The sequence below is a fragment of the Anser cygnoides genome, chromosome 29, assembly GCF_040182565.1.
Source record: "Anser cygnoides isolate HZ-2024a breed goose chromosome 29, Taihu_goose_T2T_genome, whole genome shotgun sequence".
Taxonomy (NCBI): Eukaryota; Metazoa; Chordata; class Aves; order Anseriformes; family Anatidae; genus Anser; species Anser cygnoides.
Window position 1 is genome coordinate 2,701,981 of NC_089901.1, and position 15,657 is coordinate 2,717,637.

Sequence of the window (15,657 nt, forward strand, 5' to 3'; positions counted from 1 at the left end):
CCCTCCTGCTTCATCAAAATATTTCTCATCACAGTGCCTTTGACTATCTGTAATCATGGCCTCCAATTATCTGCTCTAACAAGTTCTTGGGGAGACTCTCTTAGTAACGGCCCTCAGCGGGGCCCGTTAACACTCCAAGTCACTTCAGCTTTTTCTTCTGACTTTACTTTCTCGATCGCTTGCATCATTCTCCTCTCGGTACCTGAGCTTCATAAATTCAGCACCAAAATACACCGTGGAACTCATTAAAATGAAGAAACTCCTAACGCTTCTTACATAGTTTTGTTCAAGACTTGTACAGCTAATTGGAGAGCTTTCATGGTGTAGTTAAGGAGGAAGATTTCAAAGAGCACCTAATAAAATTTTTTTCTCATCTTAAAGGGTGCGTTTAGTTTAATTTCGGTTTGGAGCATTTCAGTTCACTAATTGATATTGATCCAGGGTGTCTCCTTTGGGGAACTGCATAGATAGGAAAAGCAGACTCTTGAGATCTGACACTGCATGGACAACCTTGCTCCTCCCCACCCCAGCCCTGACATTTCTCCCATTGTCTACTTGGTGCTTGCACCACTTTTCCTTACACCACACTTCTGCACCAAAGTCTGCAGCTGGATGTTACAGCTCCTTTGCACCAGCTCCCACCTGCTTTCCTTAGACACCTGGCTGCACTCAGGTGCAGAAGGGTTTTTCCTATTTCCAGCCAAAGAACGTGAAAACACGCTGCAATTATCCAGAAAACAAAGCAAGCTCATCGTGTATGCCTCCTGTGACGTTTACCTTCACAAAAGAATGACTGTAGAAGTATTTTATACTGATAGACAGGCAATTAAAAATGATAGTGCTATTATTAATCCATATCATATGAACTCAATGAGAAATGATGAGGATCTTGGTAAGGAAACAATTAGACAGACTGCTGATAGATGGACAAGCTGGGCTGCTTCTACCTGAAGCTCAAAGCAGCAACTGGGTCTGTGAGAGCAGTTTAATGATCAAAGAGTAAGGGGAGGGCAAACCAGGAGAACCAAGGGAAGTGCATAGGTCCAGACAGGCGGCTGGAAAGGGGACATTCAGCAGGGTCTGTTTAATCAAAACTTGTGGATGTGCCTGGAAGGTGAGGGAGCACACCATGCTAGACAAAGCGATGACAATGCAAGTACAGGTGAACTTCAGGATTTCTTCTCCAGCGATGAATATACATCCTGAAAATTCACATTTCTTCATGATAGAAATTACACACAAAGCGTGTAATGTTTTATAAAAAGGATTGAAACATTTGAGGTGACGAGTAGTTGCTCTTTTACCCAAGTACTAAAGATATTACTGGGTATTCAGGCAGAGCTCTGCTGTCAAGACAGTAAGCAAGCAGGACATGCGAGAGACCAGAGCCCTTTGGAGGATGCAGATGGAGCCAGGTGGAGATACCAGAGCATGTCCACTGCCAGCAGTGGTCTTTGTCCCAATAACGCCAGCCCAGCCCAACACATGAGACCCCTTCAAAGACAACACCCTTGTTCAGTGGGTTCTTGGGATTCACCTAAAGTTGAAATGGCCACTGGAAGACCCAATATACTCTCCCTTATTCCTAGTTAGCAGCTGAACAGCCATTTACCATCAGGGGTCATCTGTGGCAATCTCAGGCTGAAAGACTCAAGAGCAGGACACTTCAAAGGGCTGAGGCAGAACCCATCAGCTTACCCCAGTTTGTGAATCATCCCCTTCCAACAGGGATATGAAAGTAAATAGTGTGAAATGACCCGTCAGGTCAATGCACAGAGTACGGGACAGTCCTACATACTGTGCTGTAGTGGTAGAAGGCAAAAAGCATTGCATTGTGCCTCTGTGATTCAGATAATCACAGGTTATCTGAAAAATCACATTGGACGATTTCCTGTACTTATTTTTCTTTATTATTATTTCCCAGGTACTATGATTTGATTTCTTCTTCTCCTTCTTCTTCTCCTTCTCCTTTCTACTAATTATTCTTTTTTTTCCCCTCATTCTTTCATTTTCCTTTAGAACGAGGCTTCCAGTAGAGATAACGAAAATAAAGAAAGCATCAGAACTTCACTGGTCTCAGCTGCCATCTCTTCCCATCTCCTCTGGAGCTGGGGGAGCAGCTCCAGCATGCAGGAGGGGCTCGGGTCCAAGAGCCCAGCTGCCACATGGAGGAGCAGCCCCGGTGGCCCTCGGGGCTCCACCTCACTGCCCGCTGGGCTCTGCCTCTCTGCTGCCTTTGGGTCGGGGCTGCTGCTTCCCTGGAGCCATGGCCATGGCCAGCAGCAGGACGTGGCCTTTTCACTGCTGCTCTCTTTCGGCTTCCACATTGTGATTCTTGTCCCTGGATAAGCCCTCAGATCTCATGTATGTTGGTGACACTCCTGTTGTCTCTACAGTGACATCCCTGTGGCTGCAGGCAGCAGCAGGCAATGTGCAGCCCCGGGTCACAGCTGGCCTCCCTGCTAGCAGCACAGTAACAAAAGGGGCTGCTCAGGGCAAACCCAGAAGCCTGGAAGCCTCTTCCAAATGTGGCCTGGAGCTATTAAAGAAATGTGTGGACTTGGTGCTAAGGGCCGTGCTTTTGTGGTGGGCCTGGTAGTGTTAGCTGACGGTTGGACTTGAGCTGAAGGGCCTTTTCCAACCGCAGCGGTTCTGTGACTCTTTCATTGAGTAGGCACCAAGCAGTCACCGGGCCCCGGGAAAAGACGTCCTTGGTAGCCTCCAAGTTAGCTCAGCGTCACGGCACCGAGTCACTTGGAAGGAGCTGCTGGAATAATGAGACAAGAACCCGGTTCTATTAAGATATATATTGATGTTTTGAGGAGTGCTGCGTGGCTAGCAGCACCACAGCTGTCGAAATCTCCGTCCTGACGTTCTGTTACGCCTTGACGCCAGGATCATGATGGTCTGAGCTGCCAGGCATCTGACCATGGGTTCCACATCCTTCCCTGAAGACCGGAGGACTGCCAAAGAAAGAAGAGCAGAGATGAAAACCCACTCCTTGCAGAGATCCCCAGGCATCCCCTGCAGACCATGCCAGCCCCACTCGACTCTTCCCTTTCGACACTCAACCCTTTCAGCAGCACTGCCCAACTCCAGGCTGGGAGGGCATTCCCTGACATGCCGGGCTCCCCCGTCTCCTCTCCCTCCTTCCTATGCCTGCGTTGCTCCTCCGCCCCGAAGCATTTCCCTGGAGCAGGGCAAGGCATGGGGGCCTCTGCCCCTGTCCCCCCAGCCCTAGCACACACACCACTGCCCTCACTCACCGCTGATGATTTCATTCTGCTTCTCCTCGCTCTGGTCCCCGGAGTAGCGCGCAGCAAGCCCTAGACACAGAGTTCCCATCAGAGCCCCGCTCCCCAGCACGCTCCCAGCAGCGCAGCCCCTGGCCTGGCCAGCCAGGCTGTGCCCCCTCCTGCACCCCAGCAAGGTCATTGCCCGAGGGGGGCTGGAGCAAGGGCCCAGTCGGGGGGCTCTGGGGGCAACAGGGCTGCGCCTCGCTGCCAGGGCAGTGCCTGGGGCTGCCAAAGGCTGCCCAAAGAGGGACCCAGGGGCTGGGCTCACCAATGAACCTGACGGCCTCAAGTCGCAAGACGGTCTGGGAGTCCTGCAGGTAGGGCTGGCTCTGCTGCAGGTATTCTTCTACTCTGCCTCCGTCCTGCTGCAGCTGGAGAGAGAACACAAGGTCACGGGGCTTGCAGACCCTCCCCAGGGTCTCCTCCAGCATCCTGGGGGCAGGGAGGGCAGAGGGGCCTGCAGAAGAGCCCCCTGGGGCTCTGTGCTGGAAGGAAGGGAGCGAGGATGCGGCTGCAGGCAGCGGGCTCTGGCCGGGCACGTTTGCCCAGCTGGGGCTGGGGCCTGTGGGGTCGTCCTTACCAAGCACTCCCCGATCCTGCAGGTCTGTTTTGTCTGGGCCAAGTGCTTGAGTTCTTTGCGTCGCAGAAACTCTGCAGCGACGACGAGAGCTTCCCCAGAGGCCTGTGGAGCAGCAGAGGTTGGGACATGGCAGCACAGCCTTGGGAAGGAGACCCTCTGTCCCCTCCTCTTGGCAGGGCTGCGAGCCTTTCCCAGCGCGTTCCGGGAGGCTGTGGTGGGGGACGGCGTGCACGGGGTTCCATGGCCAGGGCAAGGACACGGGACAGCCGCCATCGGAGGCAGCTCACGCTGCCGGCCAGGGATCCCCCAGAGCATCCCTGTGGTGTCGGCACACCCTCGCCCACGTAACTGGTCAGCTCTGAGATCTGTACCTTTGCTACGCTCTCACTCTGGTCTCTCATCCGAAAGTAGAGTGGGAGAAGGCTGCTGTGCACTGTCCTCTTCAGTGCCCTCTTCCTTTGCCGCAGCACAGCCTCCGTCACGGCTTGGAAGAGGCAGATGGAGTGCTCCCGCACCTGGCTGGACTCCTGGCAGGGAGGAGGACAGGATGAATTTCAGCAACAGCTGCTGCCCGCCCATGGGGAGCAGGGGCATTAGCGTGGCTGACGCGAAGGGAGATCGCAGAACTGGGAGATGCTTCGGCGCTGGATCCTTCCCAGAGGAGCTGCTCAGCAGCCCTGCCGGGGCAGCTGCAAGGCCTGGTGCCCGTGAAAGGCAACGCAGTCGGTTGCCAGCACAGGCTGCCCGCCAGCCACCCCACTTTCGCCACCGGCCGCACCAGCCATGTCCAAGCAGAGCTCCCCAGCGGCTGGGCTGACGAGGAGACTGGCGAGGCCCTGCCTGAGTGCTGCCCACAGGGCCGGGCTGAAGGGCAGCCCTCATTACAGGGGGCCCAGCTGAGGGCTCGGGCTCCCGCAGCACACTTACGTGGTCAAAGAGTGGCAGGAGCTTCTCAGCCAGCTGCAGAGCCGTGCGACCGGCCTCTCTCCTCTCCACACGAGCCATCACGTTCCGCAGCACAAGCAGGGCCTTCAGCACGACGTCTGCGTTGGTGTCCTGCAGGGCCTCCAGGATGTCTGGCAGCACGACCTGAATTTTTCTTGCCTGTAGGAAAGACACAGTTTCCCTTCCGTGAAGCCGTGAGAGACCACCCTGGGCAAAGGGCTCTGGTTCCTGAGCACCAGCCTCCTGCCTTGCTTCCTGGCAGCTGGCACGGCAATCGCCTCCTGCAAGCAGTGGCCGCGGGCGCACTACAGGGATGCGGGGAGAGCAACGGGGAGGGACGGGAGGGCAGAAGAGCAAAGCCCCAGGCTGCCAACATGGCTTTGCTTGACGATGGCCCGCTCACCTTCTCAGGGCTCTCTGACACGGTGGAGAGCCCTTTGAGAGCCATCAAGCGCATCGCTGGGCTTGGGTGCTTCAGGTAACTCTGCAGGTGCACTGGGTTACCAAACTCCTCTTCCGAAACGTGATTCTGGGCCAGCATCTGCAAGAAAGAGCAGGGGGAGCCTGGCAGGGCCTGCAGGGCTCCCTGCAGCCTCTTCTTCTCCCGCCTTTGGGCAGGGATGGAGCAGCGCGAGCTGGCACCAAAGGCACCAGGCGCGGCTGGTTACGGGGGCTTGCCGGCCCTGCCGGCCCCAGGGACGATGTGTCCGTACGCCCTGGGGGAGCTGGCAGGTTGGGGGTAGATGGGGACAGGGCTGTGCCTGTGTGCCTGAAGGGCCACGCGCAGCCCTGCTGGGAGCAAGGTTTCATCTGGGAACTCACAGCCAAGCGACGGATGCAGGTGTCTTCTGTGACCGCGGTGCACCAGTTGCGCAGTGGCAAGTCTTCCATCAGCGCGTTTAAAACCTTCTGCAAGGTCTGCGGCATTGCCAGGACCACCTCCCACATGCCCAGGGCAGTGCTGCAAGCACAGAATACTCTGTCAGTGGGGCTGCCTCAGCCGCAGGGCCACGGCCCGGGCCAGCCCCGTAGGACCCAGGCTGTCCTGCAGCCCCTGTGACTTGGGGAGCGCTGGGGGCCCAGCCTGGGCAAGCAGGAAGGGTCTGAGCTGGCGTTCCCTGGGGGCAGGGGGGCTCTGGGCTGCCTTGGACAGCTGGGCTGCTGCAGCCCTGGCTGGCCCAGTGGGGCTGGAAAACATGGGTGGGATGGAGGGCTGTGCTGGTGGAGTGACAGGCTGCTGACCTGTCACTTGGCGGGGAGAACTGCAGCAGGTTCTTGACTTCTTCCCTGGACATCAGGTTGGTCAGCTGGAGAAGCAGGGAGTCCAGGCAGCGCCGCGCTGATGCCGTGTGGATGCTGTCCAGGTTTTTCCTGATGCAATCCATGATCGTTGGCACCTGGGGGGACAAGGTGGGAATGGTGTGTCCACCGGACTGCAGCCATTTCCACAGCTGCCACTGAAACCTTGGCCCCTTCCATTGCTCTCTGCTGCCTTCACGTGGCTTCTGGAGCCCAAGAGACCTCCATGTGGCAGGGAGGGAGGGAGGGAGGAAGCGAGAGAAGAAGGGAGGGAATAAAGGAAAGAGGGAGAGAGGAAGAGAGGGAGGATCAACGCCTGAAAGAGCTCAAGGGCAGGGCAATGGCCACAGGCCACTTACATCTGTCAGCCAGTAGTCAGGGTCATCCAAGGCTGCATCCAGCAAGCTGCAGGCCCCCTTCTTGTCATGGATGCTGGAGTCTGGTAAAGCTTCAAGGGCTGTGAGGATGATGTCCAGCCTCTCGGAAGGGAAGAGGAATCCTCCAAACGCCTGTGGGAAGGAGGAGGGGAGGGAGGACATGCCGCACTGAGTGTCCCAAGGGTGCTGCTTAGCTGAGCAGCACGGGCAGCTCCGGAGAGAGGGCCCTCAGGGGGAGGGAGTGAGGATGGGGCGTACGGGGACAGAGTGCTGGCCCTGCAGGTAACCAGGGCTTGCTGGTGGCCAGGAGGGCTGGAGCTGCTGCCGGGACACAGGGGAGCAGCCTTCGCATAGCCCCAGCTTCGGGACAAGAGGAACCCTCTCACCAGGGCGAGTGTGGCTGTGCCAGCCCCAGCGGTTCTGGACCCCTTTGCTCACACGAGTTGCCTGCTGATGCTACGGACAAGATTCCCAGCAAGGCCAGAGCTCATTACCTTGGCAATATCACAGGGAGTGGACATTACAGTGAAAGGAAATGCTGTATCCTTCAAATTCTTGCGTCTCTCTGCGTAATTTTCCATGTCCTTTGTCAGCGAGCATTCTAAACAGGGGGAACACCGAAGAGTCAGTAGGGAAGAGCATCTTTGCCAACAAGCTTGCCAAATGGTGAAAAGCACTTTCACTAGGAATGGCTGAGGAGGGAGGCTCAGACCCCTCAGTAGGTGAGGAGAGCGGTGGGCAGGGATGTAAAGCACAGGGTGACGGCTGCTGGGAGCAAGAGGGACCTCAGGGATGATGCAGAAGGAGGAGAAGCAATGGCGCTGGGTGCCGTGGGGGTAGCAGCGTGTCACAGACCCCTTCTGCTCGGGGTCGGGATGTGCAGGAAGCTCCCTGCCATCTGCTTGCAAGACGGCAGGGAGCAAACAGTCAAGGAGAATTCTGGAGGGCGTCACCATCCCTGGTGATGCACGGCTGGCTCTGCTGTTCACTCCTCAGGGAAGATGTGGTTTGGGAAGTGGCAACCGATTGATGGCTTAGACTGGGGAATACCGCGAAACGGCGTGGTAGGTGAGCTGGGGAGGGTTGAGAAGGACAGCAGCAGAGAACTGCTCCTGGACATGAGGTGAGCGTTTAGCTTCTGTGGAAAACGATAGCCAGAGTCCTGCGGGAAGCTGCTGTGAGGAGCAGAGGAGGTCAGGGACCCTGGCAGACTTTCATGGACAGCCTCCACCAAGCAAAAGAACAATCCTTCACAATACTCGGGGAAAAGAAGCAGACATACCAGCAGATGTCTGTGTGCAGACGGACGCTGCCCACCACACCTTCTCTTACCTCTTCCATCTGAGATGATTTCGTAGAAGCGAAAAAGAGCACCCAAAGCTGTGCAACTGACGGAATCTGTGCCACAGCTGACAATGAAGAGGTGGCCCAGCAGCTGGCCCAGGATGGGGATGTAGAGCTCTCTGGGATCATCGTGGCTGTCCTTGTGTTTTTCATTGTAGTCTGAGATCTGGGGGAGGGAGGGAGGAGAGACAAAGGGCTTAGTGGAGGCAGAGCCGGCCCCTGAGAGAGCAGGGTCTGGGGAGGGAAGAGCAGGGGCAAAGGAGGATTCTCTGGCATGCAGGAAAGGGTGGAGGGTTCCTTGTTCCTTACGTCGGCCACAAAATACGACAGGATGAAATCACTCAGCCTCTCAATCCTCGTCACAGCTCTCTCACGCACAGTTGAGTTTCTGGAGCCAGCAAAGTCCAGCAGCACCTGCAAGGAGAGAAGTTGCTGGGCTGACAGGGGTCTGCAAATGTGACCTGAGAGGATTCTTTGGAAATTCTTTGCAAATGCCAAACCTCCAAGATATTCTGCAACTCTGCGCTGACGCTGGCGGTGGGACAGTTGCGTACGAAGGCCACCAGCATGGGGTCCATGGCATTCATAGTCTGCAAGGAGGACAGATGATCACTGAATTATTTCTGTGGCCCTTCTCAGCCCCAGGAGCTGGCTCTGAGCCCCTCTGGAGCCCAGGGGTGGCTTTGGGGCTAAAAAGCTGCTGCGTGCAGACCTCCTGCAGCACTGGATCAGGCCAGGGAAGGGGAAGGGGAAGAAGGGATGAGGCTGGGAAAGCAAATCTGGGCCCCGGCCCTGCACTGGTCTCCAGTTGTCTCAGCACGGGGAAGCAAGGCAGCAGCTCAGCAGGACTGGGGGCGCCGGTACCTCGCCCAGCACATACCTTGGTGTAGAGCACTCTTTCTGTCTCTGGCACATCCGACTCCGGAGGCAGAAAGAAGACGCTCCTGTAGCACGCATGCCGGAGACTCTCCTTTTTGCCGTGCAGTGCTCTCGGCACGGTGTTGCTGAGGGAGAGAGAGAGAGGAGCCTGTTGGACGCAGTGCCTCGAGGCTTATGAAGGAGGACACGGACCTCCCTTGGCCAGGCATCCCTGGGAGGGACGGGCAGCCTCCCTGCCAGCTTCAGGGCCACCAGGACATTGCCCTGGGGATGTGCTGGCCCAACCAGGGGCTGGGCACTCACCTGAGGACGGCGATGGTCTCCATGGCCTTCTGCCGAAATTCTGTGTTCAAGCTGTCCATGGGCTCCTTTTCCAGCAGCGCCTGCAGAGCACAAGCGGGATGAGACCTTGCAGCTGCCGGCACCCAGCACCAGCAGAGCCAGCGCTGCCCCAGCCCCGGCCTCCCAGGGGGCTGGTGCCGGGGGTCTTGCCCCTTCCCCAACCCGCCGCACATCCTCTCACCATGATGTTCTCCACCAGCTTATTTTTGCGGCAGAAGGCATGCAAGTCCAGCGTCAAGCCCTTCTCCGAAACAGTTCTGCACAGAGCGCAGATTTTGCTGAGGAACAGCATCTTCTGCTCCTCCTTGTCCTGGCAGCCACAAAGACACCAACAGAGCGTTAGGGGGACACCCACGGCCCGCAGGACCAAAGCCTTGAGGGGTCTGGAGCTGTGTGGGACGCCCGGAGGCCACGGCTCTGCCCAGCCAGCAGCCCTCCAGCAGCCCCGCAGCAGAGCCGTGGCAGCGCCAGGAGCACGGCTGCGATGCAAGCGGTTGCCGTTACCTTTTCTGTGCCGCTGACATAAGCCTCGATGAATTCCATGGCCGAATCTTTGCACAGTTTCCATGCCTTATCTGGAAAGGAGGAAAGCAAAGAGTGCTGCAGAGAGGGGCTGAATGCAGGAGTGAGGAGAGGAAGGGCCCCAGCCCCAGAAGGACGTGGGGAGGCCGCGAGGATGCCCAGAGGCTGCAGGAGCTCTGCTGGGAAGAGAGGCTGAGGGAGCTGGGCTTGTGGAGCCTGGAGAAGGCTGCGGGGGGACCTCGCTGCGGCCTCCCAGTGCCCAAAGGGGCCTCCGGGAAAGCTGGGGGGGATCTTCATCAGGGAGCGCAGCGACAGGACAAGGGGTGACGGCTTTAACCCAAAAGAGGGCAGGTTTCTTTCGGTCAGGGAGGGATTTCTATCCTTCACGCCCAGGGTGGTGAGGCCCTGGCGCAGGCTGCGGTGCCCCCTCCCTGGCGCTGCCCACGGCCAGGCTGGGTGGGCTTTGGGCAGCCTGGGCTGGGGGGAGGCGTCGTGATCGCTGACGTCCCCCCCAGCCCAAAGCGTCCCGGGGTCCTGTGGTGCTGTGGAGGAAGCTCAGCACCGTCGGGCCCACCCGCCGGGTTAGCCAGGAAAGGAGTCCTGGAGTCAAGCAGGGGTCTCGCTGTCCCCAACCCTCCCCACCCCATCCCCGTGACCCTGACTCACTGGGATCCAGCAGCTGCGACTCGTCCTTGCTGTCCGCTGCCGGGCTGCTTTCCGCGGCCGGGCTGCTTTCCGCGGCCGGGCTGCTTTCTGCTGCCGGGCTGCTTTCCGCGGCCGGGCTGCTTTCTGCTGCCGGGCTGCTTTCCGCTGCCGGGCTGCTGTCCGCTGCCGGGCTGCTTTCCGCTGCCGGGCTGCTTTCCTCTGCCGGGCTGCTTTCTGCGGCCGGGCTGCTGCCCTCTGCCAGCAAGCTGTCCTCTGCTGGCCGGCTGCTGCCCTCAGAAGACCAGGTCTCCTGCCAGGCCAGCCTGGGCTGCCTGGGGGGGATATCTCCCTCCTCATCGGATTCAGAAAGAGTCTCTGGAGTGGGTGAGGTCACAAGGATAAAACGGCGGCTCCTGTGGGCGGGCGGTTGCGGCATTGCGGGACGTGGGCTGTGCTCGGGGACTCCTCGAAGGCCCTGTGCTCCTGCCCTGTCCGTCACTGCCGTGCACCGACACTGAGGGTCCGAGCCACGGCTGCACTCTTATAAGGCGGACCCCTGGGGTGTCATCAGGTGATGTCACAAAGGGTCCCAGTGTGACACGCGCCTGGGCTGGGTGGGTCCCGGGCGTCCGGGCGCCGTACGTTCGCGGGCGGCACCAAGCTGGGCAGGAGGGTTGATCCGCTTGAGGGCAGGAAGGCTCTGCAGAGGGATCCGGACAGGCTGGATCGACGGGCCGCATCCAGCTGCGTGGCATTCAAGGCCAAATGCTGGGCGCCACACTTGGAATCCTAGAATATCCCGAGTTGGAAAGGGGCAGACCTGAAGGGATGAAAGACACGGTCTCCTGATGGCTCTTGAGCAGAAGGCGCCCCGAGACACGCGCCTCAAGCCAGCCAGCAATTGGCCACTGCGCAAAGCTCATCATTAGCGTTGTAGCCAAGTTAATTTATCTCCACCTTGCTCACCTGGCATCAGCCAATTTTTCACCCTAAACAGCATGCATTTATCTAGCTGTACAACGGACATTTTGTCCAGAAGGATACTGGGAGAAACAGTATTGAAAACTTGATGGAAATCCAAAACCTGGCTTCCCTTGGTCAACTAGATGGGTGACGTTGTCATAAAAGGAAATTAAGTTTGTTAAACAGGACTTTCCCCTCATGAACCTTGGTAGGCTGTGACCAATGACTGCGTTGTCTTTCAGGTGTTTTTCAGTAACGCCCAGGACAGTTTTCTCCATATTTTTACTAGGCTCTGAAGAGAGACTGGCAGGTCCGTAATTATCAGGCTCTTCTTTCTTGCCCTTCTTGAAAGCTGTCACAACGATTGCCAGCCTAGTGTCAACTTGGACCTCTCTGGGCTCCCAAGACCATTGAAAAATAATTGAGAGAGGTCTCACAAGGACATTATCATAGAATCATAGAATCGTAGAATATCCCGAGTTGGAAGGGACCCATAAGGACCATCTAGTCCAACTCTTGGCACCGCACAGGTCTGCCCAAAGTTTAGACCGTGTGACTAAGTGCACAGTCCAATCGCTTCTTAAATTCAGACAGGGTTGGTGCAGTGACTACGTCCCTGGGGAGCCTGTTCCACCATGCGACCACCCTCTCGGTGAAGAACCTCTTCCTCCTTCAGTGAAAAGGAGGACTAAGGAGAATCTCCATCCTTTACTGGATGCGAGGGGAAACTTAGTGACGAGATATGAGGAAAAGGCTGAGGTGCTTAATGCCTTCTTCACCTCAGTCTTTAACAGCAAGACCAGTTGTTCTCTGGATACCCAGTACCCTGAGCTGTTGGAAGGGGATGGGGAGCAGGATGTGGCCCTCACAATCCATGAGGAAATGTTTGGCGACCTGCTACAGCACTTGGATGTACGCAAGTCGATGGGGCCGGATGGGATCCACCCGAGGGTACAGAGAGAACTGGCGGAAGAACTGGCCAAGCCGCTTTCCATCATTTATCAGCAGTCCTGGCTATCGGGGGAGGTCCCAGTCAACTGGCAGCTAGCAAACGTGATGCCCGTCTACAAGAAGGGCTGGAGGGTAGACCCAGGAAACTATAGGCCTGTTAGTTTGACCTCAATGCCAGGGAAGCTCATGGAGCTTCTTAGCAGGCTATCAACCAAAACTCCCAGGTCCTTCTCTGCCAGGCAGCTTTCTACCCACTCATTTCCCCTCCAGATTCCTCTCCAGGATGCCGTTTGCCATCAGACCCACTGGGACACTCCCAGGCTGATGTCCAGCCTAAGCTTCCCCCGCCTCAGCTTAACACCATTCCCGCGGGTCCTATCACTGCTGTTTACGCTGAATAGGTCACCTGCCTCTCCACTCCCCTTCGCGAGGAAGTTGTAGAACGCGACGAGGATTAGTCGGCCCTCTGAGAACCCTGGGATGAATCCCCTCAGGCCCCATAGACTCATATGCATCCAGGGTGGGCTTGGCTGGGAGGTTTTTGTTACTGCAGTCACGGCCCTCCAACTCTGGGCCCCTTGGGTCCCAGAGCCCATCACTGCTCTTGAAGACAGAGGCGACAAAGGCATTAAATGTCTCTGCTTCACCTGTGTCCCTGCTTGTGAGGTGACCAGCCTCATCAAGTAACGGACCGATGTTTCCTCTAGTCCTCCTTTTGCTGTTAACATATTCAATACATATATTTATATATATTTATATGTCTGTGTTGTCGCCCACAGTACTAGCCAGCTTCACCTCTGAGCTGTGGCCGCACGAATTTTCTCCCGACAGAGGCGAACAGCACCTCTGTAGCCCTGCCACGTCACCCGACCTCGCTTCCAGTGGCCACACGCTTTCTTTTTCCCCTTAAGCTCTAGAAGAAGATCCCTGCTCAGCCAAGCTGGCCTTCTGCCCCGCCTGCTTGACTTCCGACATTTTGGAATCGCCTGCTCCTGTGCTCTTAGGAGGTGGTGCTTAAAAAGATGGACCCCGATACCTTCCCAAGCAGCTTCTCAGGGGACCTTCCCAACTAGTTCCCTCAGCAGCCTGAAGTCTGCCCTCCCCGTGTCCAGAGTTCACAGAACTGGAGGGGTTGGAAGGGACCTCAAGAGACCATCGGGTCCAACCCCCCTGCCAAAAGCAGGTTTTGTGGCAGTTTTCCTCCTGTCACCAAAGATTTTAAACTCAACTGCTTCCTGATTGCCATGGCCAAGATGGCCGCCGATCACCACGTCCCATGGGGCTGTGGCCTCTCAGATTATTTTTGCCTATGTTGTCCTGGTTCCAGTTAGGACACAGTTAATTTTCCTCACAGGAGCTGGTAGGGTGCTATGTTTTGGATTAGGCTGAGAAGAGCGCTGGTAACATGCTGATGTTGTGATTGTCGCAGAGCAGTGTTTACACCAGGCCAAGGCCTTTTCGGCTTCTCGCTCTGTCCTGCCAGCGAGCAGGCTGGGGGTGCAGCAGGAGCTGGGAGGGGACAGACCCAGGACAGCTGACCCAAACCGGCCAAAGGGGTATTCCATACCATCTGGCGTCATGCTAAACAATATATGGGGGTGGCTGGCCGGGGTGGGGGGCCGGCTGCTCGGGGATAGGCTGGGCATCGGTCAGCGGGTGGTGGGCAATTGCACTGTGCATCACTTGTTTCGTACACATTATTGGTAGGAGTACTATTATTATTATTATTATTATTATTATTATTATTATTTTCCTGTCTTAATAAACTGTCTTTATCTCAACTCACAGGCTTCACTTTCCCGTTTCTCTCCCCTATCCCAGAGAGGGAGGGGGGAAGGTGGGCGAACGGCTGTGTGGGGTTCAGCTGCCGGCCGGGTTAAACCACAGCACAGTGTTCTTCTTTTGGCATCACACTGCCCACCACATCCCACAGACCCCAGGAAAAGCCCCGAACCAGACATGGGTGTGCAGGATCTCCCCTCCAGTAGCTGGTATCAGGCCTTGGCCCTCCTGCTTCATCAAAATATTTCTCATCACAGTGCCTTTGACTATCTGTAATCATGGCCTCCAATTATCTGCTCTAACAAGTTCTTGGGGAGACTCTCTTAGAAACGGCCCTCAGCGGGGCCCGTTAACACTCCAAGTCACTTCAGCTTTTTCTTCTGACTTTACTTTCTCAATCGCTTGCATCATTCTCCTCTCGGTACCTGAGCTTCATAAATTCAGCACCAAAATACACCGTGGAACTCATTAAAATGAAGAAACTCCTAACGCTTCTTACATAGTTTTGTTCAAGACTTGTACAGCTAATTGGAGAGCTTTCATGGTGTAGTTAAGGAGGAAGATTTCAAAGAGCACCTAATAAAATTTTTTTCTCATCTTAAAGGGTGCGTTTAGTTTAATTTCGGTTTGGAGCATTTCAGTTCACTAATTGATATTGATCCAGGGTGTCTCCTTTGGGGAACTGCATAGATAGGAAAAGCAGACTCTTGAGATCTGACACTGCATGGACAACCTTGCTCCTCCCCACCCCAGCCCTGACATTTCTCCCATTGTCTACTTGGTGCTTGCACCACTTTTCCTTACACCACACTTCTGCACCAAAGTCTGCAGCTGGATGTTACAGCTCCTTTGCACCAGCTCCCACCTGCTTTCCTTAGACACCTGGCTGCACTCAGGTGCAGAAGGGTTTTTCCTATTTCCAGCCAAAGAACGTGAAAACACGCTGCAATTATCCAGAAAACAAAGCAAGCTCATCGTGTATGCCTCCTGTGACGTTTACCTTCACAAAAGAATGACTGTAGAAGTATTTTATACTGATAGACAGGAAATTAAAAATGATAGTGTTATTATTAATCCATATCATATGAACTCAATGAGAAATGATGAGGATCTTGGTAAGGAAACAATTAGACAGACTGCTGATAGATGGACAAGCTGGGCTGCTTCTACCTGAAGCTCAAAGCAGCAACTGGGTCTGTGAGAGCAGTCTAATGATCAAAGAGTAAGGGGAGGGCAAACCAGGAGAACCAAGGGAAGTGCATAGGTCCAGACAGGCGGCTGGAAAGGGGACATTCAGCAGGGTCTGTGTAATCAAAACTTGTGGATGTGCCTGGAAGGTGAGGGAGCACACCATGCTAGACAAAGCGATGACAATGCAAGTACAGGTGAACTTCAGGATTTCTTCTCCAGCGATGAATATACATCCTGAAAATTCACATTTCTTCATGATAGAAATTACACACAAAGCGTGTAATGTTTTATAAAAAGGATTGAAACATTTGAGGTGACGAGTAGTTGCTCTTTTACCCAAGTACTAAAGAAATTACTGGGTATTCAGGCAGAGCTCTGCTGTCAAGACAGTAAGCAAGCAGGACATGCGAGAGACCAGAGCCCTTTGGAGGATGCAGATGGAGCCAGGTGGAGATACCAGAGCATGTCCACTGCCAGCAGTGGTCTTTGTCCCAATAACGCCAGCCCAGCCCAACACATGAGACCCCTTCAAAGACAACAC

At 55.7% G+C, this 15,657-nt stretch overlaps 1 protein-coding gene across 4 annotated transcripts; it reads right to left on the bottom strand.

The window, feature by feature from the left end:
- Positions 1-1,958: 1,958 nt before the first annotated feature.
- Positions 1,959-11,239, bottom strand: LOC136787489 (maestro heat-like repeat-containing protein family member 7). Of its 4 annotated transcripts, XM_066984766.1 has the most exons (19): positions 10,251-11,236; positions 9,567-9,637; positions 9,244-9,372; positions 9,024-9,103; positions 8,722-8,845; positions 8,342-8,431; positions 8,151-8,255; positions 7,830-8,007; positions 6,992-7,098; positions 6,480-6,629; positions 6,064-6,218; positions 5,644-5,782; positions 5,225-5,362; positions 4,804-4,980; positions 4,248-4,403; positions 3,877-3,978; positions 3,565-3,667; positions 3,267-3,326; positions 1,965-2,963 (listed from the first exon to the last, which is right to left on the bottom strand). In XM_066984766.1, the coding sequence occupies exons 1-19, from the start codon at positions 10,663-10,665 to the stop codon at positions 2,836-2,838; spliced, it is 2,607 nt and encodes an 868-aa protein (XP_066840867.1). In that variant the 5' UTR covers positions 10,666-11,236; the 3' UTR covers positions 1,965-2,835. The 4 variants fall into 4 exon arrangements, with proteins under 4 accessions (XP_066840869.1, XP_066840867.1, XP_066840870.1 ...); XM_066984768.1 differs by lacking the exon at positions 3,877-3,978 and having other exon boundaries at positions 1,959-2,963; positions 10,251-11,239; XM_066984769.1 differs by lacking the exon at positions 9,244-9,372.
- Positions 11,240-15,657: the final 4,418 nt, after the last annotated feature.

Bases quoted from the DNA above. Each gene is read 5' to 3' on its own strand.
- LOC136787489 (XM_066984766.1), bottom strand. From the start codon at position 10,665: ATGCCGCAACCGCCCGCCCACAGGAGCCGCCGTTTTATCCTTGTGACC. The intron at 8,846-9,023 runs GTGAGTGCCCAG...TCTCTCCCTCAG, and splicing joins GAGACCATCGCCGTCCTCAG to CAACACCGTGCCGAGAGCAC. The intron at 8,256-8,341 runs GTTTGGCATTTG...CTCTCCTTGCAG, and splicing joins AGTTGCAGAATATCTTGGAG to GTGCTGCTGGACTTTGCTGG.